Source organism: Channa argus, chromosome 10, assembly GCF_033026475.1.
Source record: "Channa argus isolate prfri chromosome 10, Channa argus male v1.0, whole genome shotgun sequence".
In the NCBI taxonomy this organism is placed as follows: domain Eukaryota; kingdom Metazoa; phylum Chordata; class Actinopteri; order Anabantiformes; family Channidae; genus Channa; species Channa argus.
The window spans coordinates 20,031,582-20,057,987 of NC_090206.1; the positions used below are offsets into that span (position 1 = coordinate 20,031,582).

At 36.3% G+C, this 26,406-nt stretch overlaps 4 protein-coding genes, 1 long non-coding RNA gene and 2 pseudogenes across 5 annotated transcripts; 3 read left to right on the top strand and 4 right to left on the bottom strand.

Moving 5' to 3' along the window:
- Positions 1-362: 362 nt before the first annotated feature.
- LOC137134549 (uncharacterized) lies at positions 363-2,750 on the top strand (annotated as a pseudogene).
- A 451-nt stretch (positions 2,751-3,201) lies between these two features.
- LOC137134633 (uncharacterized) lies at positions 3,202-4,359 on the bottom strand. Its single transcript, XR_010915450.1, has 3 exons — positions 4,258-4,359; positions 3,760-3,821; positions 3,202-3,673 (listed from the first exon to the last, which is right to left on the bottom strand). It is a non-coding gene; the product is annotated as an uncharacterized lncRNA (long non-coding RNA).
- A 172-nt stretch (positions 4,360-4,531) lies between these two features.
- LOC137134550 (signal-regulatory protein beta-2-like) lies at positions 4,532-5,631 on the bottom strand (the record flags this gene model as incomplete). The annotated part of the gene is made up of 3 exons (XM_067519472.1): positions 4,532-4,923; positions 5,056-5,379; positions 5,517-5,631. Coding segments are annotated over 3 exons (831 nt in total), but the record flags the coding sequence as incomplete, so codon positions are not given.
- A 1,537-nt stretch (positions 5,632-7,168) lies between these two features.
- Positions 7,169-11,700, top strand: LOC137134551 (uncharacterized; annotated as a pseudogene).
- A 3,858-nt stretch (positions 11,701-15,558) lies between these two features.
- Positions 15,559-17,832, bottom strand: LOC137134129 (uncharacterized). The gene is made up of 5 exons (XM_067518642.1): positions 17,515-17,832; positions 17,029-17,382; positions 16,734-16,859; positions 16,182-16,243; positions 15,559-16,095 (listed from the first exon to the last, which is right to left on the bottom strand). Exons 1-5 carry the CDS (start codon positions 17,687-17,689, stop codon positions 15,967-15,969), a joined length of 846 nt encoding a protein of 281 aa, XP_067374743.1. The 5' UTR covers positions 17,690-17,832; the 3' UTR covers positions 15,559-15,966.
- A 1,836-nt stretch (positions 17,833-19,668) lies between these two features.
- LOC137134128 (uncharacterized) lies at positions 19,669-21,890 on the top strand. Its single transcript, XM_067518641.1, has 6 exons — positions 19,669-19,737; positions 19,833-20,156; positions 20,330-20,683; positions 20,858-20,971; positions 21,062-21,108; positions 21,198-21,890. Exons 1-6 carry the CDS (start codon positions 19,695-19,697, stop codon positions 21,330-21,332), a joined length of 1,017 nt encoding a protein of 338 aa, XP_067374742.1. The 5' UTR covers positions 19,669-19,694; the 3' UTR covers positions 21,333-21,890.
- Positions 21,891-21,998: 108 nt separating this feature from the next.
- LOC137134127 (uncharacterized) lies at positions 21,999-24,452 on the bottom strand. Its single transcript, XM_067518640.1, has 6 exons — positions 24,410-24,452; positions 23,932-24,252; positions 23,408-23,773; positions 23,203-23,319; positions 22,443-22,510; positions 21,999-22,355 (listed from the first exon to the last, which is right to left on the bottom strand). The coding sequence occupies exons 1-6, from the start codon at positions 24,450-24,452 to the stop codon at positions 22,227-22,229; spliced, it is 1,044 nt and encodes a 347-aa protein (XP_067374741.1). The 3' UTR covers positions 21,999-22,226.
- Positions 24,453-26,406: the final 1,954 nt, after the last annotated feature.

Consider the following 26,406-nt stretch of genomic DNA (forward strand, 5'->3'; position numbering starts at 1 on the left):
ACAGATTGAAATAGTAAAGATTTTGACCTGTTGGCGTCACTAGAGGAAGGACAGTGGGACCAAACACTGGGCACCAAACTTCACGATAATCCATATTTTAGTTACATTTTGGTCCAGAAATAAAGATTTAATGCGACGGACACTGGGATCCTATCATTGATTCTACCAACTATTTAAATAAATGGTTAAAGTTAAAGCACTTTACACATACAAGAATGAGACCAATGTGGCAGGAAATGCTTTGTTTTTCAAATTCGGTTATAACCTATCAGGTGCGTTTGACGCTCTGACCTATCACGATCATTTTCACCTCCTTCACTCACAGAATCACAGAGAAGTTTCCAAACCAGAACAGTGTCAAAATGTTCGTGTTATGGGTCACACTGCTTCTCTTTCACCAAGGACGTAAGTGCTATTTAACACAGCTGAAATTTCTTTATTTCAATATCTGCATGAAAACTACATGTGTGATGGTTGTTGGGATATTTTTCCATGATCTAATATTGAAATGTTTTAATTAAACTCAGATTTGCTGGTTCCAGTGATCACGGTCGGGCTTGATGAAGCTTTAAACTTCATATGTGTTTTACCTGTTAAAGGTTTGAGCAGTAAACAGCTCTACTGGTACAAACAGAAACCTGGGGATAATCTAAAATTAATTGCAACGATTAAGAAATTTGCAAACCCTCAGTATGGATCAGAGTTTTCTTCCTCAAGAATGGACCTAAAAACTGATCAGAATCTAAGCAGTCTGATGATTTTGAGGACGATTCAAGAAGATGAAGGGATGTATCACTGTGCAATTGTGGACTGGACTAGTGTTTGGACTGGGACATATTTGCTAGGATGATGATTGGGATTGTTTGATATTTTGCATCAACTTTAATCACTAAGTCACTTGACTTATTAATGTTTCCTAAAAAAAAATTTCTCATAAAGCATTAGTATTTATGTTGGACATTTTGTGATCAAATAAAATGTTTTATCAAAGAGTTTTGTCTCTATAGGAAACAGTCAGAGGACATCAAACTATACTGTTGTCTCTATACTTTCCAGTGTTCACTTCTCTCTGACTCTGAGAACAAGACGTGTCCAGGAGATCACAGTGTGTACTGGTTCAGAGCTGGATCAGAGAAATCTCATCCAGAAATCATCCACACTGATGGAAATCATCAGTGTGAGAAGAGATCTGACACTGTGAAGAGCTGTGTTTATGGCTTCTCTAAGACCATCAGCTCCTCTGATGCTGGGACTTATTACTGTGCTGTGATCACATGTGGACAGATTGTATTTGGAAATGAAACTAAACTGGACTTTGGTATGAATTTATGTTCAAATCCACATATAATGCTCAAAATACTATTAACAAGCTCAAATATGTTTTATATCTTTGTTTTCCAGAGCAAAAAAGACATTTCGAATTTAGTGCACTGATCATAGTATTAGTTGTTTTGGGCGTCTCTGTGACAGGAAATATTTTTTTCATCTGTTACCGAACTCCAGCGTGTTCTAAATTTAAAGGTAATTGTTGTGTATTCATTTTAAAATTCAAACCCTTCTGTGGTTTACAAGACAAGTGGAAAACAGAAACTTATAAATGTTTTAATCTGACATATTATTAATAATACTTGTAATATTGCTATATAATTAAATGTATTTAGGTCTTTAGTTGTGTTTGTACCATTATTCTTGAACTTATAAGTGTTTTAATAATCAAAAAAAGATAAAACAGCAGTTAATGATAAGCAATATGTAGAAAATATTCTCTTTTTTATTTATCTATTCATCAATAGAAAGTCCCTTTTCTCAAGAAAGACACGGAAACGTGAGTGAACCACAACATAATAAAGTAAGTAAAGATACAAAATGAGATTTGTTATGTCCATTGACATGATTAATACATTCATCATGACGACACAAGTGTTTTCTTTGTTGCACAGGCTGAAAGTGAGCACGATCTGAACTATGCTGCGTTACGTTTCTCTGGAGCAAAAGCCACAAAAGGAAGAAGGAAGAAAGAGCTGAAGACTGAAGAAAGTGTGAAAAATCTTAGTGAATGTTAATGTAGAAGAACAATCAACATGAACAAATCACATGGATTTTATACTTTCTGCTTTGTACAACAACACAATGGATGTAAATCGAAACAATTACCTTGTGACTGTCTGATTGGTTTTGAGGGGTTTTCATTCTTGCCTTCACCAAGTGAAATACAAGTGTTATTAGATTCAGGTCAGGTGGTTTATTTCACAATATGCTTCAGGCTGTTGTCCATCTGCACTGTGAAGCACGGTTCAATCAGTTTTGAGAGATTTGGCCTAATAGAAGGAGATAATGTAGATCTATTCTACTGAGAATTTATCCTACTGCTTTTGTCAACAGCCACATATATAATAAAAGGAAGAAAGCTACTTCCGTCATTTATTTATAGGATGTTTTTACACGGTTTTTGACAAACTCCAATCTGGTCTTCCTGTTGTTAAGATTTACCATTGGGTTAATGGCTATAAACCCTCTGTGGTTAGTCTGGTGAACTCTCCCCTTGATTGTTGACTTTGACACTGATGCACTTACTTCCTGGAGTGTGATCTTGATCGTGACAAGCGTTGTAAAGCGGGAAATACCTGTATTTTTTCTGCTATATCCATTATAGCTGTTCTCTGTGGTCTTTCAGCCTTTTGATGTTTCTGAGTTTGCAGTGTAATCTTTATTTTTAGGGATCCTTGGTAACTAACTGTTTAGTGAAATGCTGTCTTCCTGTTTGTCCATCATCATATAATAAAGCACTGGTTGTAAATTGTTGCGAGATGCAATTATACATGTGATGAATATTAATTTAATTGTAAAGTCTTAATCGAAAACTCATGAATGAATTAACAAAACTAAAACACTTGGCTCACAGTTCAGTTGCACAGTAACTATTGACTTAATGTTCCGGTTATAAATGAATTATAATTGTAAGGTATTTGTAGACGAAAAAACAGGAAATGCCACACTCCCTAATAAAAGGTAAAGCACTAGTGTAACCCATAAATCTGGGTCTTACATACATTATGCGGTTGAGTGCAGTTCCATTTTAACCCTTGTCATGTCACATGTCACAATAATAAAGATCTGACTAATCTTTAATCTCTCCCTTGTATTCAAATAAAATGTTTTATAATCTTTTAAAGATTTATTTACATCACAGTTTTAGGGCTTTATTATATGCTGGGCATCAGAAAAAGGGGGAAAACCTCTGGCTCCTGGTTTATTTGAACAGTCAGTTTACACTTGATGGTCTGACAAAGGGTTTAAGTTAAGAATTTGTTCAAATTAAAACCAGAATAAACAAAGTTTATACTTGTAATACTTGTAAATGAACAAGCACATGTAAGGATCAATGCATAGTCAAACATAGAACAAAGTCTGTGTCTGTACCTCAATATTTTGGCCTATTTCAAGAAACCATTTTTTCTCATTAAAGTAAAAATCAAACCCAATACATTTATTTCCAGTCAGAGGTTGGAATTATAAACCAAACCACAACTTTTCCTTGACACATTCATGTTGTGCATTTAACTTGAGCGTACACACTTTCTTCAGTTTTCAGCTCTTTTTCCTTCTTTCCTCTTGCAGTTTTTCCTCCAGAGAAACGTAGCCCAGCATAGTGCAGATCCTGTTTACTTTCATCCTGTGCAGCAGAGCAAACACATCATGCTGTTATACGGTGCTGCTGTGAATGTTCTAACAATTAAAAATGTTTGTATCTTTACTTACAATATTGTGTCTCCATTCGCTCAAGTTGTCATGTCTCACTTGTGAAGAGGCATTTTCTCTTTCTAACAAAGAAACAGAACTGAATAACATGTGATAAAATGCAACTTGAGGCTCAAAATCAATCCACTCAGCCCAGCCTTCCCTGCATCGCTGTGCTCTTCTACTCTCTGATACTCTTCACTTATTTTTTTATTATCAAACTACCACAAATACAAATACTGCAAATCTAACAAATCAAGCAAAGATTTTTGGATATTCTCTAATTGGTTAGAGGAGTGAGCCTCTCTCAAAAGTTTAAGAAGTGAATATCTTGGCTTTGCTGCAAGAGCTGTTTAACACGTGTGACTTGATGAGCAGTGTCGGAGCAACTCACCACATTAAGATACAGTTTTGAAGTACACTTCAAAAAGACACATTTGTTGTGTCTTATAAGGTATTAGCCTTCCACTACTAACATTTTGAGCACAATAAGATAGTGATTCACTAAACAACACTCACCTTTAATTTGTGCACACACTGGTCTTGGAGTTCGGTAACAGATGAAAACGCCATTTCCAGTCAGAGAAATGGCCAAACAGACTAATGATATCACCAGTGCAATATATTCAGATTTCACTTTCTGCTCTAGAAAACCAAAAAGATATCAAATAACTGCTTCTGTAATAACAAAACTGTCATAATAGTTTTTCTATTTTATCTTTTGCATTTAAAACAGTTATCTGCAGTTTTCTGCCTAAATAAAATCTCTGCACTAGATAAAGCACTTAAATGTTCACATACACACGATTAACCGACTAATGATACATTTACCTTTAATGTCCAGTTTAGTTCCATTTCCAAATAAAATCCGTCCACATGTGGCCACAGCACAGTAATAAGTCCCAGCATCAGAGGAGCTGATGGTCTTAGAGAAGCCATAAACACAGCTCTTTACAGTGTCAGATCTCTTCTCACACTGATGATTTCCATCAGTGTGGATGATTTCTGGATGAGATTTCTCTGATCCAGCTCTGAACCAGTACACACTGTGATCTCCTGGACACGTCTTGTTCTCAGAGTCAGAGAGAACTGAACACTGGAGAGTCACTGAGTCTCCTGGACGGACTGGATCAGATGCTGTCGACCACTGAACAACAGTATAGTTTGATGTCCTCTGACAGCTTCCTGATTAAAACAAACTCTGCTAAATTTTGAAATTTTAAAACACATTTCTAAAGCTTAAAACTCTCAGAATTCTACTAGGTTATTTCAAAAATGTTCACCTTAAAAGTTTGTAAATATAAATCACATAATTACCTTTCACTAACAAATACGTCCCACTCCATTTAGTATTAATGAACTCTCTGATTCCACAGTGATACATTCCTTCATCATCTTCGATTGTCCTCAAAATGGTCAAGTTACTAAAACCTTTATCAGTTTTTAATTCTAGTCTTTCAGAAAATTCTGGTCCATATTCAGGTTTTGTTGTTTTTAATAATGACACAATTAATTTCAGAGTATCTCTAGTACTTTGTTTGTACCAGTAAAGCGCTTCACTGCTGACGGTATTTGTGGAGAAAACACATGTGAAGGTCACAGGTTCTCCAAGTTGAACTGTGGTTACTGGAGCCAGAGAATCTGAATTAAAAACAAATATACATTTAAATTAAAAATGTAAATGAATCAATTCGACTCTACAATGTGAAAAAAATGCCAAAAAAGATCCAGTTGGCTTGATAATTTACATAAAATGGACTGAATAAAATAGCACTTACATCCTTGATGAAGTAGAATAAGTGCAACCCATAACACCATCATCTTGACTTTGCCTCCTGTTGAGACAGTTTTTGGTATTTCACTGAGTGAAGGAGGTGAGATGATTGTGATAGGTCAGACTTCTCATGCATCTGATTGGTTTTCAGAGAATAGATTCAAAAGTGCACTTCCTGTCACACTGGTCTTTTGAAGCACATTAGCTCATCTTTGGTTACTATAAACTTCAGAACTTTTAGTGCTCAGCACTGCTGCTAGTGACATTTACTGCAACAAATTTCTGAGTCTAAAATGCTTCACAGTCTTTATCTTTATTTAAAGATTCACAGAGTGGATCTTTAGAAGTCCAGGAACCATGAGATTATGTCCCACAAAGGAACTGAACATGGGGACATCATGTGTCAAAATATCTAAGTTTATCAGAAGGCACCCTGGCTATGAGACAACTGTGCACACCAGCAGAACAACATGCTGTTTCTGGACAATTTGGTTCCATATGAGAGACTTCCTTCTTTTATATCAATTTCTTAACATTAATATTTACATGTATAATTTATTCAACGTTATCTCTCAATTACTGTCATCGCACAGTTAGTTATTGTTGAGCATTATCTTGCACAGCCGAGCAGGGAGAGGGAGGCTGGATTGATTTGAAGTTTCATGCTACCACTACAGTAGCTTAGTAGGAATAGTGTTTGAAGAAATGGATGTCAAAACAAGACAGTTTCTACCCGCTGGCTGCACAACCACTTGATGTTCTCACTGAAATACACTCACCACCCCACATCACAACCCTCCAAACCATCACTAACACAAATTTCAAAGGCTGGGCCGACCACAGTTGCTGTGCATTGTCAAAAAGACCAGACTTTTGTTAAAGGAGCCCATACAAACCTATAAGTATACAAATCTAAGCTGATGCAGCACTGAGCAACTGAGCCAAATGTAGCTGTTCATTATTATATGTTAATTTCTTATACAGTATGTATATCATCTTAAATAATGTCGCATTCACATGTTAAGGACACATGAGGTTTAAACAAATCAATGCCATTCTTAGTCCAGCAGACAATTGGAGTAGAGTTTGTCAACTGTGTGCTCAACACAACCACAGAACAACAGTTTCACCAGAGGCTATTTGCTTTGTAGTCTATGTGTGAACATACCAAAACTTCCTGTACTGCCACATTACTTTTCTTTACTTGAGAAGAAGAAATTTTAGAATGTCAAATTTAACAGGATTCATCATGTGGGAAGTACGAACTAACTGTGAGTTTATGTTGAGACATTTGACAGCTTGAAATAGTAAAGATTTTGACCTGTTGGCGTCACTAGAGGAAGGACAGTGGGACCAAACACTGGGCACCAAACTTCACGATAATCCATATTTTGGTTACATTTTGGTCCAGAAATAAAGATTTAATGCGACGGACACTGGGATCCTATCATTGATTCTACCAACTATTTAAATAAATGGTTAAAGTTAAAGCACTTTACACATACAAGAATGAGACCAATGTGGGAGGAAATGCTTTGTTTTTCAAATTCGGTTATAACCTATCAGGTGCGTTTGACGCTCTGACCTATCACGATCATTTTCATCTCCTTCACTCACAGAATCACAGAGAAGTTTCCAAACCAGAACAGTGTCAAAATGTTCGTGTTATGGGTCACACTGCTTCTCCTTCACCAAGGACGTAAGTGCTATTTAACACAGCTGAAATTTCTTTATTTCAATATCTGCATGAAAACTACATGTGTGATGGTTGTTGGGATATTTTTCCATGATCTAATATTGAAATGTTTTAATTAAACTCAGATTTGCTGGTTCCAGTGATCACGGTCGGGCTTGATGAAGCTTTAAACTTCATATGTGTTTTACCTGTTAAAGGTTTGAGCAGTAAACAGCTCTACTGGTACAAACAGAAACCTGGGGATAATCTAAAATTAATTGCAACGATTAAGAAATTTGCAAACCCTCAGTATGGATCAGAGTTTTCTTCCTCAAGAATGGACCTAAAAACTGATCAGAACCTAAGCAATCTGATGATTTTGAGGACGATTCAAGAAGATGAAGGGATGTATCACTGTGCAATTGTGGACTGGACGAGTGTTCGACTGGGACATATTTGCTAGGATGATGATTGGGATTGTTTGATATTTTGCATCAACTTTAATCACTAAGTCACTTGACTTATTAATGTTTCCTAAAAAAAAATTTCTCACAAAGCATTCGTATTTATGTTGGACATTTTGTGATCAAATAAAATGTTTTATCAAAGAGTTTTGTCTCTATAGGAAACAGTCAGAGGACATCAAACTATACTGTTGTCTCTATACTCTCCAGTGTTCACTTCTCTCTGACTCTGAGAACAAGACGTGTCCAGGAGATCACAGCGTGTACTGGTTCAGAGCTGGATCAGAGAAATCTCATCCAGAAATCATCCACACTGATGGAAATCATCAGTGTGAGAAGAGATCTGACACTGTGAAGAGCTGTGTTTATGGCGTCTCTAAGACCATCAGCTCCTCTGATGCTGGGACTTATTACTGTGATGTGGCCACATGTGGACGGATTTTATTTGGAAATGGAACTAAACTGCACATTGGTATGAATTTATGTTCAAATCCACATATAATGCTCAAAATACTATTAAAAAGCTCAAATATGTTTTATATCTTTGTTTTCCAGAGCAAAAAAGACATTTCAAATTTAGTGCACTCATCATAGTATTAGTTGTTTTGGGCGTCTCTGTGACGGAAAATATTTTTTTCATCTGTTACCGAACTCCAGCGTGTGCTAAGTTTAATAGTAAGTGTTGTTTATTCATTTAAAAATTCAAACCCTGCTGTGGTTTACAGGACAAGTGGAAAACAGAAATTTATAAATGTTTTAATCTGACATATTATTAATAATACTTGCAATATTGCTATGTAATTAAATGTATTTAGGTCTTTTGTGGTGTTTGTACCATTATTCTTTAACTTATAAGTGTTTTAATAATCAAAAAAAGTTAAAACAGCAGTTAATGAAAAGCAATAAGTAGAAAATATTCACCTTTTTATTCATCTATTCATCAATAGAAAGTCCCTTTTCTCAAGAAAGACACGGAAACATGAGTGAACCTCAACATAATAATGTAAGTGAAGATACAAAATGAGATTTGTTATGTCAATTAACATGATTAATACATTCACCATGACAACACAAGTGTTTTCTTTGTTGCACAGGCTGAAAGTGAACACGATCTGAACTATGCTGCATTACATTTCTCTGGAGCAAAAGCTACAAAAGGAAGAAGGAAGAAAGAGCTGAAGACTGAAGAAAGTGTGTACACTCAAGTAAAATGCTTAACGTGAAAACGTGCGGCAGCCAACAGATCCTAAAGTAAACCAGTGTTTTCCCCGGCATATCTAATGAGTCTTGTTGTTTTGTTGACTGTGCAGACAAAGATACAGTTATATAAAGATGTAAAGCTTTGTATTATCTTCAACTGAACATTAAAATACATGTTTTTTACTAAAGCGATTCTGAGTTTGGTTTAACATGTTACGTACGAGGACAAACAAAAAAACTGCTTGTTGGTGTGTCAGCTGCTGATAAATTCTCCAGAAAACAAATGTCAGTCATGACACAGCCTGTATCTGACCACAACACCCGTCTACAGCTCCAGCTTCTACAGTGTGAACGTTACACGAGCGGTGACAGTGGACGGGGGTGGTAGTGCCCCTCCCACCAATAATCTTAGTGAATGTTAATGTAGAAGAACAATCAACATGAACAAATCACATGGATTTTATACTTTCTGCTTTGTACAACAACACAATGGATGTAAAACGAAACAATTACCTTGTGACTGTCTGATTGGTTTTGAGGATGTTTTTACACGGTTTTTGACAAACTCTAATCTGGTCTTCCTGTTGTTACGATTTACCATTGGGTTAATGGCTATAAACCCTCTGTGTTTACTCTGGTGAATCTCTCCCCTTGATTGTTGACTTTGACACTGATGCACTTACTTCCTGGAGTGTGATCTTGATCGTGACAAGCGTTGTAAAGCGGGAAATGCCTGTATTTTTTCTGCTATTTTCATTATAACTGTTTTCTGTGGTCTTTCAGCCTTTTGATGTTTCTGAGTTTGCAGTGTAATCTTTATTTTTAGGGATCCTTGGTAACTAACTGTTTAGTGAAATGCTGTCTTCCTGTTTGTCCATCATCATATAATAAAGCACTGGTTGTAAATTGTTGCGACATGTAATGATACATGTGATGAATATTCATTTAATTGTAAAGTCATAATACGAAAACTCATGAATGTAGTAACAAAACTAAAACACTTGGCTCACAGTTCAGTTGCACAGTGACTACTGACTTCAAGTTCAGGTTATAAATGAATTATAATTGTAAGGTATTTATAGACAACAAAACAGGAAATGCCACACTCCCTAATAAAAGGTAAAGCACTAGTGTAACCCATAAATCTGGGTCTTACATACATTATGTGGTTGAGTCCAGTTCCATTTTAACCCTTGTCACACTTTTACAAATAATTAAATCATCAACAGAACACACAATAATAAAGATCTGACTAATCTTTAATCTCTCCCCTGTATTCAACTAAAATGTCTTAGTATCTTTTAAAGATTTATTTACATCACGGTTTTACGGCTTAAACTCACGGAATAAGCCGAAAGGACAAACAAACAGAAAAAAATATATGCTGGGCATAAGAAAAAGGGGGGAAAACCTCTGGCTCCTGGTTTATTTAAACAGTCAGTTTACACTTGATGGTCCGACGAAAGGTTTAAGTTAAGAATTTGTTCAAATTAAAACCAGAATAAACAAAGTTTATACTTGTAATACTTGTAAATGAACAAGCACATCTAAAGATCAATGTATAGTCAAACATAGAACAAAGTCTGTGTCTGTACCTCAATATTTCGGCCTATTTAAAAAAAACACTTTTTCTCATTAAAGTAAAAATGAAAACCAATACATTTTTTTCCAATCAGAGGTTGGAATTATAAACCAAACCACAACTTTTCCTTGACACATTCATGTTGTGCATTTAACTTGAGCGTACACACTTTCTTCAGTTATCAGCTCTTTTTCCTTCTTTCCTCTTGCAGTTTTTCCTCCAGAGAAACGTAGCCCAGCATAGTGCAGATCCTCTTTCCTTTCATCCTTTGCAGCAGAGCAAACACATCATGCTGTTATACGATGCTGCTGTGAATGTTCTAACAATTAAAAATGTTTGTATCTTTACTTACAATATTGTGTCGCCATTGGCTCAAGTTGTCATGTCTCACTTGTGAAGAGGCATTTTCTCTTTCTAACAAAGAAACAGAACTGAATAACATGTGGTAAAATGCAACTTACGCTAGAGGTAGCTTGAGGCTCAAAATCAATCCACTCTGTCCAGCCCAGCCCTCCCTGCATCGCTGTGCTTTTCTACTCTCTGATACTCTTCACTTATTAGTCACTTATTTTTTTGACTTATAAAGTATTAGCCTTCCAATACTAACATTTTGAGCAGAATTAGATAGTGATTCACTAAACAACACTCACCTTTAATTTGTGCACACACTGGTCTTGGAGTTCGGTACCAGATGAAAATGACATTTCCAGTCAGAGAAATGACCAAACAGACTAGTGATATCACCAGTGCAATAAATTCAGATTTCACTTTCTGCTCTAGAAAACCAAGAAGATATCAAATAACTGCTTCTGTTATATAACAAAACTGTCATAATAGTTTTTATATTTTATCTCTTTCATTTAACACAGTTATTTGCAGTTTTCTGCCTAAATAAAATCTCTTAAATGTTCACATACACACGATTAACCGACTAATGATACATTTACCTTTAATGTCCAGTTTAGTTCCATTTCCAAATAAAATTTGTCCACATGTGGCCACAGCACAGTAATAAGTCCCAGCATCAGAGGAGCTGATGGTCTTAGAGAAGCCATAAACACAGCTCTTCACAGTGTCAGATCTCTTCTCACACTGATGATTTCCATCAGTGTGGATGATTTCTGGATGAGATTTCTCTGATCCAGCTCTGAACCAGTACACACTGTGATCTCCTGGACACTTCTTGTTCTCAGAGTCAGAGAGAAGTGAACACTGGAGAGTCACTGAGTCTCCTGGACGGACTGGATCAGATGCTGTCGACCACTGAACAACAGTATAGTTTGATGTCCTCTGACTGTTTCCTGATTAACACAAACTCTGGTAAATATTGAATTTCAAAACACATTTCTAAAGACTAAAACCTTAAGAATTGTACTACGATATTTCAAAAATGTCCACTTTAAAAGTTTGTAAATATAAATCACATAATTACCTTTCACTAACAAATACGTCCCACTCCATTTAGTATTAATCCACTCTGTGACTCCACAGTGATACATTCCTTCATCTTTTTCGATCGTCTTCAAAATGGTCAAGTTACTGCAATTTTTATCAGTTTTTAATTCCAGTCTTTCAGAAAACTCTGGTCCATATTCAGGTGTTGTCATTTTCAATAGTGACACAATTAATTTCAGAGTATCTCCAGTACTTTGTTTGTACCAGTGAAGCGCTTTACTGCTGAGGGCATTTTTAGAGAAAACACATGTGAAGGTCACAGGTTCTCCAAGTTGAACTGTGGTTACTGGAGCTATAGAATCTGTATTAAAAACAAATATACATTTAGATTAAAAAGGAAAATGCATCTATTCGACTCTACAATGTGCAAAAAATGATCCAGTTGGCTTGATAAATTTGATAAAATGGACTGAACAAAATAGCACTTACATCCTTGATGAAGTAGAATAAGTGTAACCCATAACACCATCATCTTGACTTTGCCTCCTGTTGAGACAGTTTTTGGTATTTCACTGAGTGAAGGAGGTGAGATGATTGTGATAGGTCAGACTTCTCATGCATCTGATTGGTTTTCAGAGAATAGATTCAAAAGTGCACTTCCTGTCACACTGGTCTTTTGAAGCACATTAGCTCATGTTTGGTTACTATAAACTTCAGAACTTTTAATGCTCAGCACTGCTGCTTGTGACATTTACTGCAACAAATATCTGAGTCTAAAATGCTTCACAGTCTTTATCTTTATCTAAATATTCACAGAGTGGATCTTTAGAAGTCCAGGAACCATGAGATTATGTCCCACAGAGGAACTGAACATGGGGACATCACATGTCTCAAAATATCTACTTTTATCAGATGGCACCCTGGCTATGAGACAACTGTGCACACCAGCAGAACAACATGCTGTTTCTGGACAATTTGGTTCCGTATGAGAGACGTCCTCCGAGGCCCCTGAAGGGTCTGAGATTTTCATCAGAATGTTTTATATCAATTTCTTAACATTAGTATTTACATGTATAATTTATTCAACGTTATCTCTTAATTGCAGTCATCGCACAGTTAGTTATTGTTGAGCATTATCCTGTTACAACCTTTTTCAGTGTAGATCATATCCTGCTAATTCATAGAGTTTCATGTTGCAGTCTCTGTCATTTTTCTACTGATGAACATCAATTGAAATAAGCCTCTCACATGTGTAACTATCTTCTTCAATTATTCAGCATCCATTGCACAATTCAGGCCTTCATCAGGAGAGAGGATGCCAGTGTGAATCCATACTGTATGTATCAGGTTGATCTGATCAGAGTTTAGTTCACTAATGTACCTCAGCATGAACAAGTTACCAAACTAACAGCAGCACTGTGGAGGTGTGTTCATCGGCTAAATATGCTGTTGTCCACTGTGTTTGATGAAGTACTGACTGAAATTTCCACTCAAGTAAAAGTAAGTACATGATTTATAGTTTACTCAAAGTATTAAAAGTAAAGGTACTCGACTTTTTTTCTCATTGTCTCTTTCTGTGGACCTGTGCTACTTTTTGTCTTTTTTGTAGGGGTGGCATTAAACAAATTAATGGTAATAGATATAAATGAACAGTTGAATCTCTTTTAGCTATGATCTGATGCTTTTCTAGTTTTATTTCTAAATTACTTATGAAAGGCGTGCATGTAACATGGCAGCAACAGTCCAACTAACAGCTCTGTAATTTCAAGATTAAAACACTAATACAACCACTGATGAAATGTTCAGAGAGCTGGAAATAAGGTGAAGACATCCAGAATGAAAGAGCCACAGAAATGTCTCAACATAGACAAAACATGACACCGTGTTCAGTGATCCCATTTAAAGGCACATTTTATAAGGAATTCAGCAGCTTTATGTCTAAAAATAAACCGTCAGTATGGGGGTTTTCGCTCCTGCGCAATGAATGTAGATGTTAGTAGACAGGCAAAACTTAGCACAACACGTCAAAGAGTGAAATTACTAAGCTCACTTTGAGTACTGCTAATAGGTCAGATAAGTCTTTCAAGGACACGGATGGACGGACTAATAGCCTGCCTGCGTCTGGTTTGACAAAGCAATTTGTGTGTCGCTTGTGACTTGTTTTCATAAAACAAACGTACAAACTGGTTAATTATGAAATCTGTAAAGTAATGTGATTGTAGCATGTAACACAGCTATTTTAGGAAAGTAGTGGAGTTAAAAAGTACAAATATTTGCTCTTAGATGTAGTAGAGTAAAAGTCAAAGTAGCCATAATGAAAATGTACTTAAGTAAAGTACAGAAATGTGAAAATGTACTAGTAGTAAGTACTCGTACTCTGTTACTCTCCACCACTGGTTGTACAATGGAAAATGATAAGAATGTTTTTAGAGCACAGTGTGGAGGTTTGGACAGCTGTCATATCAGGTTTGAACATCTGGATGGCTTCCAATAACAAAAGGGCTTGATTTGATTCCTTTTACAATCAGTGATGTTACCATCATTCCAAGGCAGCCTACTTTAACATCTGTCTATCATTCATTTCTTTAGTTAGACCTGCACACTCACTGATTTCATGACTGCAGGTGATGCTGTGTGGCATATGTACTGCCACGGATCTTGTTATGGCTAAATATCTGCACTGAACACATAAACAGGTGGCTCATAAGTGACTTGTCCATATCAGTGTTAGCAAATGGTCGGCTAATTCAGAAGAGTTGAAAAACGACAGGCTACATGCGAGTCAGCCGAGCAAAGCTCATCTTACAACCAATAAGAGAATTTCAAATCTTTCTCCTTGATTATTTAGTGTAACTGAGCACAGGAGAGCAGGAAGAGGGAGCGTGGATTCATTTGGAGATCAGGTCACCTGGAGCTGGTGTGAAATTCTCTGCAGTTTCTTCACTGCTCCGAATTCTTTTCTCCCCATTTTTCTGGTGCATATTAGTCTCATTGGTTTATAGGATGTTTTTACATGGTTTTTGACAAACTCTAATCTGGTCTTCCTGTTGTTACGATTTACCACTGGGTTAGGGGTATAAACCCTCTGTGGTTAGTCTGGTGAAGTGTCCCCTTGATTGTTGACTTTGACACTGATGCACTTACTTCCTGGAGTGTGATCTTGATCGTGACAAGCGTTGTAAAGCGGGAAATACCTGTATTTTTTCTGCTATTTCCATTATAACTGATTTCTGTGGTCTTTCAGCCTTTTGATGTTTCTGAGTTTGCAGTGTAATCTTTATTTTTAGGGATCTTTGGTAACTAACTGTTTAGTGAAATGCTGTCTTCCTGTTTGTCCATCATCATATAATAAAGCACTGGTTGTAAATTGTTGCGAGATGCAATGATACATATGATGAATATTAATTTAATTGTAAAGTCTTAATCGAAAACTCATGAATGAATTAACAAAACTAAAACACTTGGCTCACAGTTCAGTTGCACAGTAACTATTGACTTAATGTTCCGGTTATAAATGAATTATAATTGTAAGGTATTTGTAGACGAAAAAACAGGAAATGCCACACTCCCTAATAAAAGGTAAAGCACTAGTGTAACCCATAAATCTGGGTCTTACATACATTATGTGGTTGAGTGCAGTTCCATTTTAACCCTTGTCACACTTTTACAAATAATTAAATTATTAACAGAACACACAATAATAAAGATCTGACTAATCTTTAATCTCTCCATTGTATTCAACTAAAATGTTTTAGAATCTCTCAAAGATTTATTTACGTCACAGTTTTAGGGCTTTATTAGATGCTGGGCATAAGAAAAAGGGGGGAATCCTCTGGCTCCTGGTTTATCTGAACAGTCAGTTTACACTTGATGGTCCGACAAAGGGTTTAAGTCAAGAATTTGTTCAAATTAAAACCAGAATAAACAAAGTTTATACTTGTAATACTTGTAAATGAACAAACACATCTAAGAATCAATGTATAGTCAAACATAGAACAAAGAGTTTGTCTGTACCTCAATATTTCGGCCTATTTCAAGTAACCACCTTTTCTCATTAAAGTAAAAATGGAACCCAATACATTTATTTCCAATCAGAGGTTGGAATTATAAACCAAACCACAACTTTTCCTTGACACATTCATGTTGTGCATTTAACTTGAGCGTACACACTTTCTTCAGTTTTCAGCCCTTTTTCCTTCTTTCCTCTTGCAGTTTTTCCTCCAGAGAAACGTAGCCCAGCATAGTGCAGATCCTCTTTACTTTCATCCTGTGCAGCAGAGCAAACACATCATGCTGTTATACTGTGCTGCTGTGAATGTTCTAACAATTAAAAATGTTTGTATCTTTACTTACAATATTGTGTCGCCATTGGCTCAAGTTGTCATGTCTCACTTGTGAAGAGGCATTTTCTCTTTCTAACAAAGAAACAGAACTGAATAACATGTGATAAAATGCAACTTACGCTAGAGGTAGCTTGAGGCTCAAAATCAATCCACTCTGCTCAGCCCAGCCTTCCCTGCATCGCTGTGTTCTTCTACTCTCTGATACTCCTCACTTATTTTTTTATTATCAAACTACCACAAATACAAATACTGCAAAACTAACAAATCAAGCAAAGATTTTTGGATATTCTCTAATTGGTTAGAGGAGTGAGCCTCTCTCAAAAGTTTAAGAAGTGAATATCTTGGCTTTGCTGCAAATGTTGTTTAACACGTATGACTTGATGAGCAGTGTCGGAGCAACTCACCACATTAAGCTACAGTTTGGAATATATTACTACAAAAACATACTTTTGATAGTTTTGATAGTTTTGAGGCATACATTTGTCATATCTTGTAAGGTATTAGCCTTCCACTACTAACATTTTGAGCACAATAAGATAGTGATTCACTAAACAACACTCACCTTTAATTTGTGCACACACTGGTCTTGGAGTTCGGTAACAGATGAAAACGACATTTCCAGTCAGAGAAATGGCCAAACAGACTAATGATATCACCAGTGCAATAAATTCAGATTTCACTTTCTGCTCTAGAAAACCAAGAAGATATCAAATAACTGCTTTTGTAACAACATAACTGTCATAATATTTTTTATATTTTATCTCTTGCATTTAAAACAGTTATCTGCAGTTTTCTGCCAAAATAAAATCTCTTAAATGTTCACATACACACGATTAACCGACTAATGATACATTTACCTTTAATGTCCAGTTTAGTTCCATTTCCAAATAAAATCTGTCCACATGTGGCCACAGCACAGTAATAAGTCCCAGCATCAGAGGAGTTGATGGTCTTAGAGAAGCCATAAACACAGCTCTTCACAGTGTCAGATCTCTTCTCACACTGATGATTTCCATCAGTTTGGATGATTTCTGGATGAGATTTCTCTGATCCAGCTCTGAACCAGTACACACTGTGATCTCCTGGACACTTCTTGTTCTCAGAGTCAGAGAGAAGTGAACACTGGAGAGTCACTGAGTCTCCTGGACGGACTGGATCAGATGCTGTCGACCATTGAACAACAGTATAGTTTGATGTCCTCTGACTGTTTCCTGATTAACACAAACTCTGGTAAATTTTGAAATTTCAAAACACATTTCTAAAGCCTAAAACTCTCAGAATTCTACTACGATACTTAAAAAACGTTCACTTTAAAAGTTTGTAAATATAAATCACATAATTACCTTTCACTAACAAATACGTCCCACTCCATTTAGTATTAATCCACTCTGTGACTCCACAGTGATACATTCCTTCATCTTCTCTGATCGTCCTCAAAATGGTCAAGTTACTAAAACCTTTATCAGTTTTTAATTCCAGTCTTTCAGAAAACTCTGGTCCATATTCAGTTGTTGTCATTTTCAATAATGACACAATTAATTTCAGAGTATCTCCAGTACTTTGTTTGTACCAGTGAAGCCCTTCACTGCTGAGGTAATTTTTAGAGAAATCACATGTGAAGGTCACAGGTGCTCCAAGTTGAACTGTGGTTACTGGAGCCAGAGAATCTGAATTTAAAAAAAAAACAAAAAAAAACATTTCAATTAAAAAGAAAAATTAATCTATGCGACTGTACAATGTGCAAAAATGCAATAAAGATCCAGTTGGCTTGATAATTTTCATAAAATGGACTGAATAAAAATGGCACTTACATCCTTGATGAAGTAGAATAAGTGTAACACATAACACCATCATCTTGACTTTGCCTCCTGTTGAGACAGTTTTTGGTATTTCACTGAGTGAAGGAGGTGAGATGATTGTGATAGGTCAGACTTCTCATGCATCTGATTGGTTTTCAGAGAATAGATTCAAAAGTGCACTTCCTGTCACACTGGTCTTTTGAAGCACATTAGCTCATGTTTGGTTACTATACACTTTAGAACTTTTAATGCTCAGCACTGCTGCTTGTGACATTTACTGCAACAAATATCTGAGTCTAAAATGCTTCACAGTCTTTATCTTTATGTAAAGATTCACGGAGTGGATCTTTAGAAGTCCAGGAACCATGAGATTATGTCCCACAGAGGAACTGAACATGGGGACATCATGTGTCAAAATATCTAAGTTTATCAGAAGGCACCCTGGCTATGAGACAACTGTGCACACCAGCAAAACAACATGCTGTTTCTGAACAATTTGGTTCCGTATGAGAGACATCCTCCGAGGCCCCTGAAGGGTCTGAGATTTTTTATTAGAATGTTTTATATCAATTTCTTAACATTAATATTTACATGTATAATTTATTCAACTTTATCTCTCAGTTACTTTCATCGCACAGTTAGTTAGTTATTGTTGAGCATTATCTTGCACAGCCGAGCAGGGAGAGGGAGGCTGGATTGATTTGAAGTTTCATGCTACCACTACAGTAGCTTAGTAGGAATAGTGTTTGAAGAAATGGATCTCAAAACAAGACAGTTTCTACCCGCTGGCTGCACAACCACTTGATGTTCTCACTGAAATACACTCACCACCCCACATCACAACCCTCCAAACCATCACTAACACAAATTTCAAAGGCTGGGCCGACCACAGTTGCTGTGCATTGTCAAAAAGACCAGACTTTTGTTAAAGGAGCCCATACAAATCTATAAGTATACAAATCTCAGCTGATGCAGCACTGAGCAACTGAGCCAAATGTAGCTGTTCATTATTATATGTTAATTTCTTATACAGTATGTATATCATCTTAAATAATGTCGCATTCACATGTTAAGGACACATGAGGTTTAACCAAATCAATGCCATTCTTAGTCCAGCAGACAGTTGGCGCAGAGTCTGTCAACTGTGTGCTCAACACAACCACAGAACAACAGTTTCACCAGAGGCTATTTGCTTTGTAGTCTATGTGTGAACATACCAAAACTTCCTGTACTGCCACATTACTTTCTTTACTTGAGAAGAGGAAATTTTAGAATGTCACATTTAACAGGATTCATCATGTGGGAAGTACGAACCAACTGTGAGTTTATGTTGAGACATTTGACAGATTGAAATAGTAAAGATTTTGACCTGTTGGCGTCACTAGAGGAAGGACAGTGGGACCAAACACTGGGCACCAAATTTCACGATATTCCATATTTTAGTTACATTTTGGTCCAGAAATAAAGATTTAATGCGACTGACACTGGGATCCTATCATTGAGAAAAACATTAATCATTGATTTTACCAACTATTTAAATAAATGGTTAAAGTTAAAACACTTTACACATACAAGAATGAGACTAATGTGGCAGGAAATGCTTTGTTTTTTCAGATTTGGTTATAACCAATCAGATGCGTTTGACGCTCTGACCTATCACGATCATTTTCACCTCCTTCACTTACAGAATCACAGAGAAGTTTCCAAAGCAGAACAGTGTCAAAATGTTCGTGTTATGGGTCACACTGCTTCTCCTTCACCAAGGACGTAAGTGCTATTTAACAACAACTGAACATTTTTTCATTTAAATATCTGCATGAATATTCTATAATCTAATATTGAAATGTTTTAATTTAACTCAGATTCGCTGGTTCCAGTGATCACGGTCGGGCTTGATGAATCTGTAACATTCACATGTGTTTTGCCTGTTAACGGTTTGACCAGTAAACAGCTTTACTGGTACAAACAGAAACCTGGGGATAATCTAAAATTAATTGCAACGATTAAGAAATTTGCAAACCCTCAGTATGGATCAGAGTTTTCTTCCTCAAGAATGGACCTAAAAACTGATCAGAACCTAAGCAGTCTGATGATTTTGAGGACGATTCAAGAAGATGAAGGAATGTATCACTGTGCAATTGTGGACTGGACTAGTGTTTGGACTGGGACATATTTGCTATTGAAAGGTAATTATGAGGATTGTTTGATGTTTTGCATCAACTTTAATCACTAAGTATCTTGACTTGTCTTAACTGGTGTTAATGTTTTCTAAAAAATAACTTCTCACATAGCATTAGTATTTATATTGGGCATTTTGTATTCAAATAAAATTTTTTATCAAATAGTTTTGTCTTTATAGGAAACAGTCAGAGGACATCAAACTATACTGTTGTTCAGTGGTCGACAGCATCTGATCCAGTCCGTCCAGGAGACTCAGTGACTCTCCAGTGTTCACTTCTCTCTGACTCTGAGAACAAGACGTGTCCAGGAGATCACAGTGTGTACTGGTTCAGAGCTGGATCAGAGAAATCTCATCCAGAAATCATCCACACTGATGGAAATCATCAGTGTGAGAAGAGATCTGACACTGTGAAGAGCTGTGTTTATGGCTTCTCTAAGACCATCAGCTCCTCTGATGCTGGGACTTATTACTGTGCTGTGGCCACATGTGGACAGATTGTATTTGGAAATGGAACTAAACTGGACATTGACGGTACAGTAACTGTATCATTAGTCTGTTAATCATGTGTATGTGTACAGCAAAGCGCTTTATTAAGTCTTTTAAAAGAAAAAAAATACTCATTAACATTTTTATATTATAAATAATCTTACTGGGATGTGACATAAAATATGACTGACTTCTACTCTTTGCTTGTCAATTTTTCAGACACCAACATGTGGTTACAGTTCACCATAACAATTCTTTTTCTGCTGTTTGCTGCTTTGGCTCCAAGTCTGCTCGTCTTCCTTATGTGCACCATCAAGTGGGATTGCTGCAAAGGTAATAGAAGTTATTTATACTTCTCTAGACACCAATTTTACATTTAAACTATTGTATCCTAATATTTATTTATTATTTTTTAAAATATAGCTGCTTTTGTCCTAAAAAGAAACAGTTATGGTCCGAACAGCCAACAGGTAAAGTATTTAAAGGCAGGATTAACTTTATAAAAGCAAAACCTCTAAAGTCTTATTTAAAATCGTTGTGACTTTGTATGTTTTCCCAGAGCGATGAAGATATGTGGGTTTATTCAGCTGTTGCCTTTACCATGATAAAACCTGGCAGACGTACCATGAAGGATGCAAACTTAGCAGAGAGAGAAAGGATCTTTGTGGCTGTGAAAACATTTGGTTTAAATTAGTGCAACGCTGTGTTGTTTAGCATCAGTCTTTGCTGTATAATGTAGCTAATTTTGTCTGCTCAGGCCCAATAAGCTTTATATACAGCATGTGGCTATTTGTAAAACTTCTCTATTTCATTTTTTAATCTAGCTCGATTCATCATTAAGTTTATAAGTGAATTAATGTTTTTGCCATACAGATGCCGAAAAAACAACGTGAATTTATTCCATGTACAAGTTATGTCTTAATGATTCATGCATGTTACTTTTTCTTTTGTTGTTCCACAATGCAAACTATTTGGTAACATGAAATAAAAATCCTGCACCAAAGTGTGACTGTTGCTGCAATCTGTCATTGTGTTCACTGTTATGATGATTTCAAACAAATGTCTGAATTACTGAGAAAGGTCCAATGAAAGGCACCAAAAACCTCTTCCGTTCAGCGTCAGTTATTATGATACTAAAGCCTTTTTGATCTTGGATTAGAAACTCAGTGAGATTCTTTCTGAGGCTTTCTAAAGTCTGTTTAAAACCAAAACTCACATGGACCTGAATGGCAGAGCTTGTAATCATTCTTTCAGTTCATACTGGCCAGAAAGATTTATTAAAGCAATTTAATAAATAAACTAGAAGAATTTTATCATGTTTTTGTTTATTGTATTTATTTATTATTATTATACAGAGCTGACTATTGCTCTCACAGTTCAGACTTACTCTTAGTCTGAGTCACATGATTGATATTAATTGTATATCAATATTATTTGTATTGACATTGAAGAAATTTGGCTTTGGATTTTTGGTTTCATTTGACCTACATCACCACATTTCAAATGAAGACAAAAGATATTTTGCATTAATATAATTAACAAATACTGTACAATACATAACCAAGCAACTCATTGTTCATAGACACGTTCATGTTGAGCATTTAACTTGTGCGTACACACTTTCTTCAGTCTTCAGCTCTTTTTTCTTCCTTCCTCTTGTAGCTTTTCTTTCAGAGAAGCGCAAGGCAGCATAGTTCAGGTCATTTCCACTTTCATTCTGTGCAACGAATAAAAGACACATTATGTCATCCTGTTGTTATATGGCGATGCTGGGAGTCATGTTAATCATGGCATTTTTACTTACAACATCTTGCACTGGCTGAAGTTGGCTCAAGTTGTCATGTCTTGCTTGTAAAGAGATGTTTTCTATGTCTAGTATGGAAGAAAATTAGGAATATTATGTCCCTAATCTGAGTTTTCAATAAATTATCAACACATTCTCATCCCACAGCATCAGATATTGACACTACCTCCTTACTGTGGTAAGCACATGCGCCACGACATGTAACATCATTATTAAAGAGCACAACATCGAACCCTGGTGTCCTGTGTAAAATTCATGTGTCTTAAGGGACCAACCACCACCCTGTCCACCTCCTTATGAGACTTTTTCCACTTCATATTCTATGTCATTGCTTTAGGCATCAAATATTGTGTCGGGGTTTCCACTGAACTACGCTGAAAGCTCCAAGTGTCGATTATCAACGCAAATGGATGCCCTAAGCCTCAGCAGGTAACGCAGAGGGGACGGGACAAATTTATGCTTTCTGATGCCTCAGAAACGGGCTGAAGTTTTAATTTAAAATTTTAACAAAACACAATAATAACAATAACTTCAACTACTGACACTGTGCACTGTAAAGTTTCAGGAGGCAAAAATGGAACAAGCAGCAAAGCAAAACAAAAATGTTCTACAGATATGCAAATTGATAATATTGTAAAAATAAGTCTGTCTTTCTTTCTCCGGAACATGTTTGTCCGATATGATGCTACACTTAATTTAAATTAAATATTCAAGTAAAAGTATAACAATAATATAATTTTTGTTTTAATACAACACTTACCTTTAAATTGTGCACACACTGACTTTGGAGTTCCATAAAACATGAAAACAATATTTCCAGTCACAGAAACGGCCAAAAAGACTACTGTTATGATCAGTCCAATAAATACAAATTCATCTAGAAAACCAAGGAAACATATATATTTATGCTTCTGAAAGAAAACACATTATCAATAATTACATTAGAAACATACTGAATATTTCACCTCGTTCACTGAACCCAATTTGCAGGTTAGTTCCATTTCCAAATAAAATCTGTCCACATGTGGCCACAGCACAGTAATAAGTCCCAGCATCAGAGGAGTTGATGGTCTTAGAGAAGCCATAAACACAGCTCTTCACAGTGTCAGATCTGTTCTCACACTGATGATTTCCATCAGTGTGGATGATTTCTGGATGAGATTTCTCTGATCCAGCTCTGAACCAGTACACACTGTGATCTCCTGGACACTTCTTGTTCTCAGAGTCAGAGAGAAGTGAACACTGGAGAGTCACTGAGTCTCCTGGACGGACTGGATCAGATGCTGTCGACCACTGAACAACAGTATAGTTTGATGTCCTCTGACTGTTTCCTGATTAACACAAAACTCTGGTAAATTTTTGAGATTTTTAAACACATTTAAGTAAATTCAAAGCATGAATTTAGTCACATTTAATTTGTTTTGTAATAAAATTTAGAAAACAATTTACAACCATCCTAAAAGTTTATGAAATTCGATCACATAATTACCTTTCACTAACAAATACGTCCCGCTCCATTCAGTTTTAATCCACTCTGTGACTCCACAGTGATACATTCCTTCGTCGTTTCTTATCGTCCTCAAAATGGTCAAGTTGCTAAAATACTTATCAGTTGTTACCTTCATTCTTGATTCAGACAACTCTTGTTCTTTAGGTGATGATTGTAACACTGTGACAATTAATTTCAGAGTATCTCCAGGACTCTGCTTGTACCAGTGAATTTCTTTACTCCTGAGGTTCAGGTCCTTATTAGCACACATGAAGGTCACAGGTTCCCCAAGTTGAACTGTGGTGACTGGAACTAGTGAATCTGAATTAAAAGACAACATACATTTAAAATTAATTGAGTCTACTCTACACTGTGCTAGAAAAGCCAAAATTAAAAAATAAATCTGTTAAATAAATAAATACTGCTGGTTTGGTAATTTCCTGCTGAGAAACATTAGACAGAATACAAAAGCACTTACGTCCTCGATAAAGAAGAAGCAGTGTAACCCACAACACCATCATCTTGATATTGTCTCTGGTTGAGGCAGTTTTGGGTATTTCAGTGAGTGAAGGAGGTGAGATGATGGTGAGGTCAGAGCATTAGTGCATCTGATTGGCTTTCACAGAACAGATTCAAAAGTACACTTCCTGTCACACTGGTCCCATCCGAGTCTATGTGAAGCACATTACATTTACAGCAGTGACTAGATTGTTCACTTTTCACTTCTCACTCCTCTTTTGAACACACTGGACACACCTGAATCTATTTATGTTTTTGCTTGAACTTCACACAGCAGTTGCACTTACGGCTTTCACAATAAATATTTGCCGTGATACGCCATTCAAAAAGCTAAGGGCCGAGTCAATGCAATGTACCCTCCCAAAGTGGGATGGTTGAGCTCCACGTAGACCAGAGCTAGTGTTAACTTTTATTAGGTCGCCTTGAAACTGCAGAGAAACCTTTCAGCTGCAGGTAAAGTAGGTAAGAAGTAGACAAAATTAAGACTATTCATACTGAAGGCAATGTGAGCCTTTGCTTTAAGTTAATATTATTATATATAAAATCCATTGTAACTCATACATAAATCACTCTCAATTACATCAACAAATAAAAGTTGATTGATTGAAATTTAGCCTGCTAGCATGATAAAAAGGACAAAGGATTAATATTTACAATTTATTTTAGTATGTTAAGACACACGCACATGCTTCTGATAAGTACAACATGTATAGGCGTGGATATTTATATACATTCATGGACATGACTGTTATGGCAGCAGTGGACTTTTGAACTGTTCTTTGTCCTGAGGCAAAAACAAATTTGATGCAGAAGTATTTATTCAGTATTTACTGAAATCAACACAAAAGAAATGCACATTCAGACACTAAAGATTTATCACAGCTGGTGGCTTCTCTGTGCCAACATTCAAATGGTCTGTTTGACCGGAAACTGTCCAACACAGACTTTAACTGGAAAGTCCCACAGTAATGTTTGAGCTTCTCGGGCAAATCTTGTTAGATAGTAAATAAGCGACTATTTACTATCTAACAAGTTCAAACTATCTAATCGTTGTCTTCAGACGAAAGAGGAGCTTTTTCCAGGGGGGCACAGACAATGACTGGGATGCGCATGTTGTTGCTATGGCAACTCATTGAGCTTCTTGTGTCGACCACTGTCAGCTCAGCTGATAAGGCACTTGTCCTCAGACCACAGGGTCAGTGGTTTGACTCTCAGTCCCACCTGGCTATTAGTCGAAACGTAACTTGGGCAAGACAGGGTGAAGGTGAGCACCTTGCACGGCACAAAATATTCTAACCTGATGATGATGCTAGAAGAAAAGTCAGGGGTCATTGTTGTTACTGTACACAGGACTTCATCTCTCTATTTTGAAGTATTGGATGTCTTTATGCAGTAATATCACACTGACAAGTTTCCTCTAAGTCTTTTTGTCCTGTCCTCTATGTAGAATAGAGGTAAACAATGCACAGTAGGATTTAAACCTAGGATGCTTCTGTGTACTTTTACTGTACTGCCGTAAGTTTTTGCTGTAACTTTTTGACTGTCTTGATTATGGAGGTCACTAAGAATTAGACCAAAACATGATCTATGAGTTTTGTTGTAACTTCGTCTGATGTGACCGCTCCTGTTCTTGGCCTTCCTCATCATACTCCTCTTTCTTCTACTCCACCTGTTTTTTATTGTTTTTCAAAAAGAGCGATTCATTTGAAAAATTTGTTCGGCAGTTGACGGTTTTGTTTAAACAATAGGGTCTATCATTTTTTAAACGGTGAAAGAGTTATGATTTTACAGTTTTGGATGATCCATAAGCAACTAAATTGTAAATGACCTTGTTAGGTTAATTTCATCCTTATAAAATATTGTTGCATATTCTATGATTTTGTGTTAAAGTAATTCAGTACTTCACATTCATATTATATTTCATGTTAAACTTCTAATCTAGGAGGTATATGGCTA

Coding starts and splice junctions, on each gene's coding strand:
- LOC137134128 (XM_067518641.1), top strand. CDS start 19,695: ATGTTCGTGTTATGGGTCACACTGCTTCTCCTTCACCAAGGAC. Junction 20,157..20,329: donor GACATATTTGCTATTGAAAG/GTAATTATGAGG, acceptor TTGTCTTTATAG/GAAACAGTCAGAGGACATCA. Junction 21,109..21,197: donor ATGGTCCGAACAGCCAACAG/GTAAAGTATTTA, acceptor ATGTTTTCCCAG/AGCGATGAAGATATGTGGGT.
- LOC137134129 (XM_067518642.1), bottom strand. CDS start 17,689: ATGACAACAACTGAATATGGACCAGAGTTTTCTGAAAGACTGGAATTA. Junction 16,860..17,028: donor AACTAAACTGGACATTAAAG/GTAAATGTATCA, acceptor TTGGTTTTCTAG/AGCAGAAAGTGAAATCTGAA. Junction 16,244..16,733: donor AGTGTGTGCACAAATTAAAG/GTGAGTGTTGTT, acceptor TTTCTTTGTTAG/AAAGAGAAAATGCCTCTTCA.
- LOC137134127 (XM_067518640.1), bottom strand. CDS start 24,452: ATGATGGTGTTGTGGGTTACACTGCTTCTTCTTTATCGAGGAC. Junction 24,253..24,409: donor GCTTCTTCTTTATCGAGGAC/GTAAGTGCTTTT, acceptor CTTTTAATTCAG/ATTCACTAGTTCCAGTCACC. Junction 23,320..23,407: donor AATTGGGTTCAGTGAACGAG/GTGAAATATTCA, acceptor TTGGTTTTCTAG/ATGAATTTGTATTTATTGGA.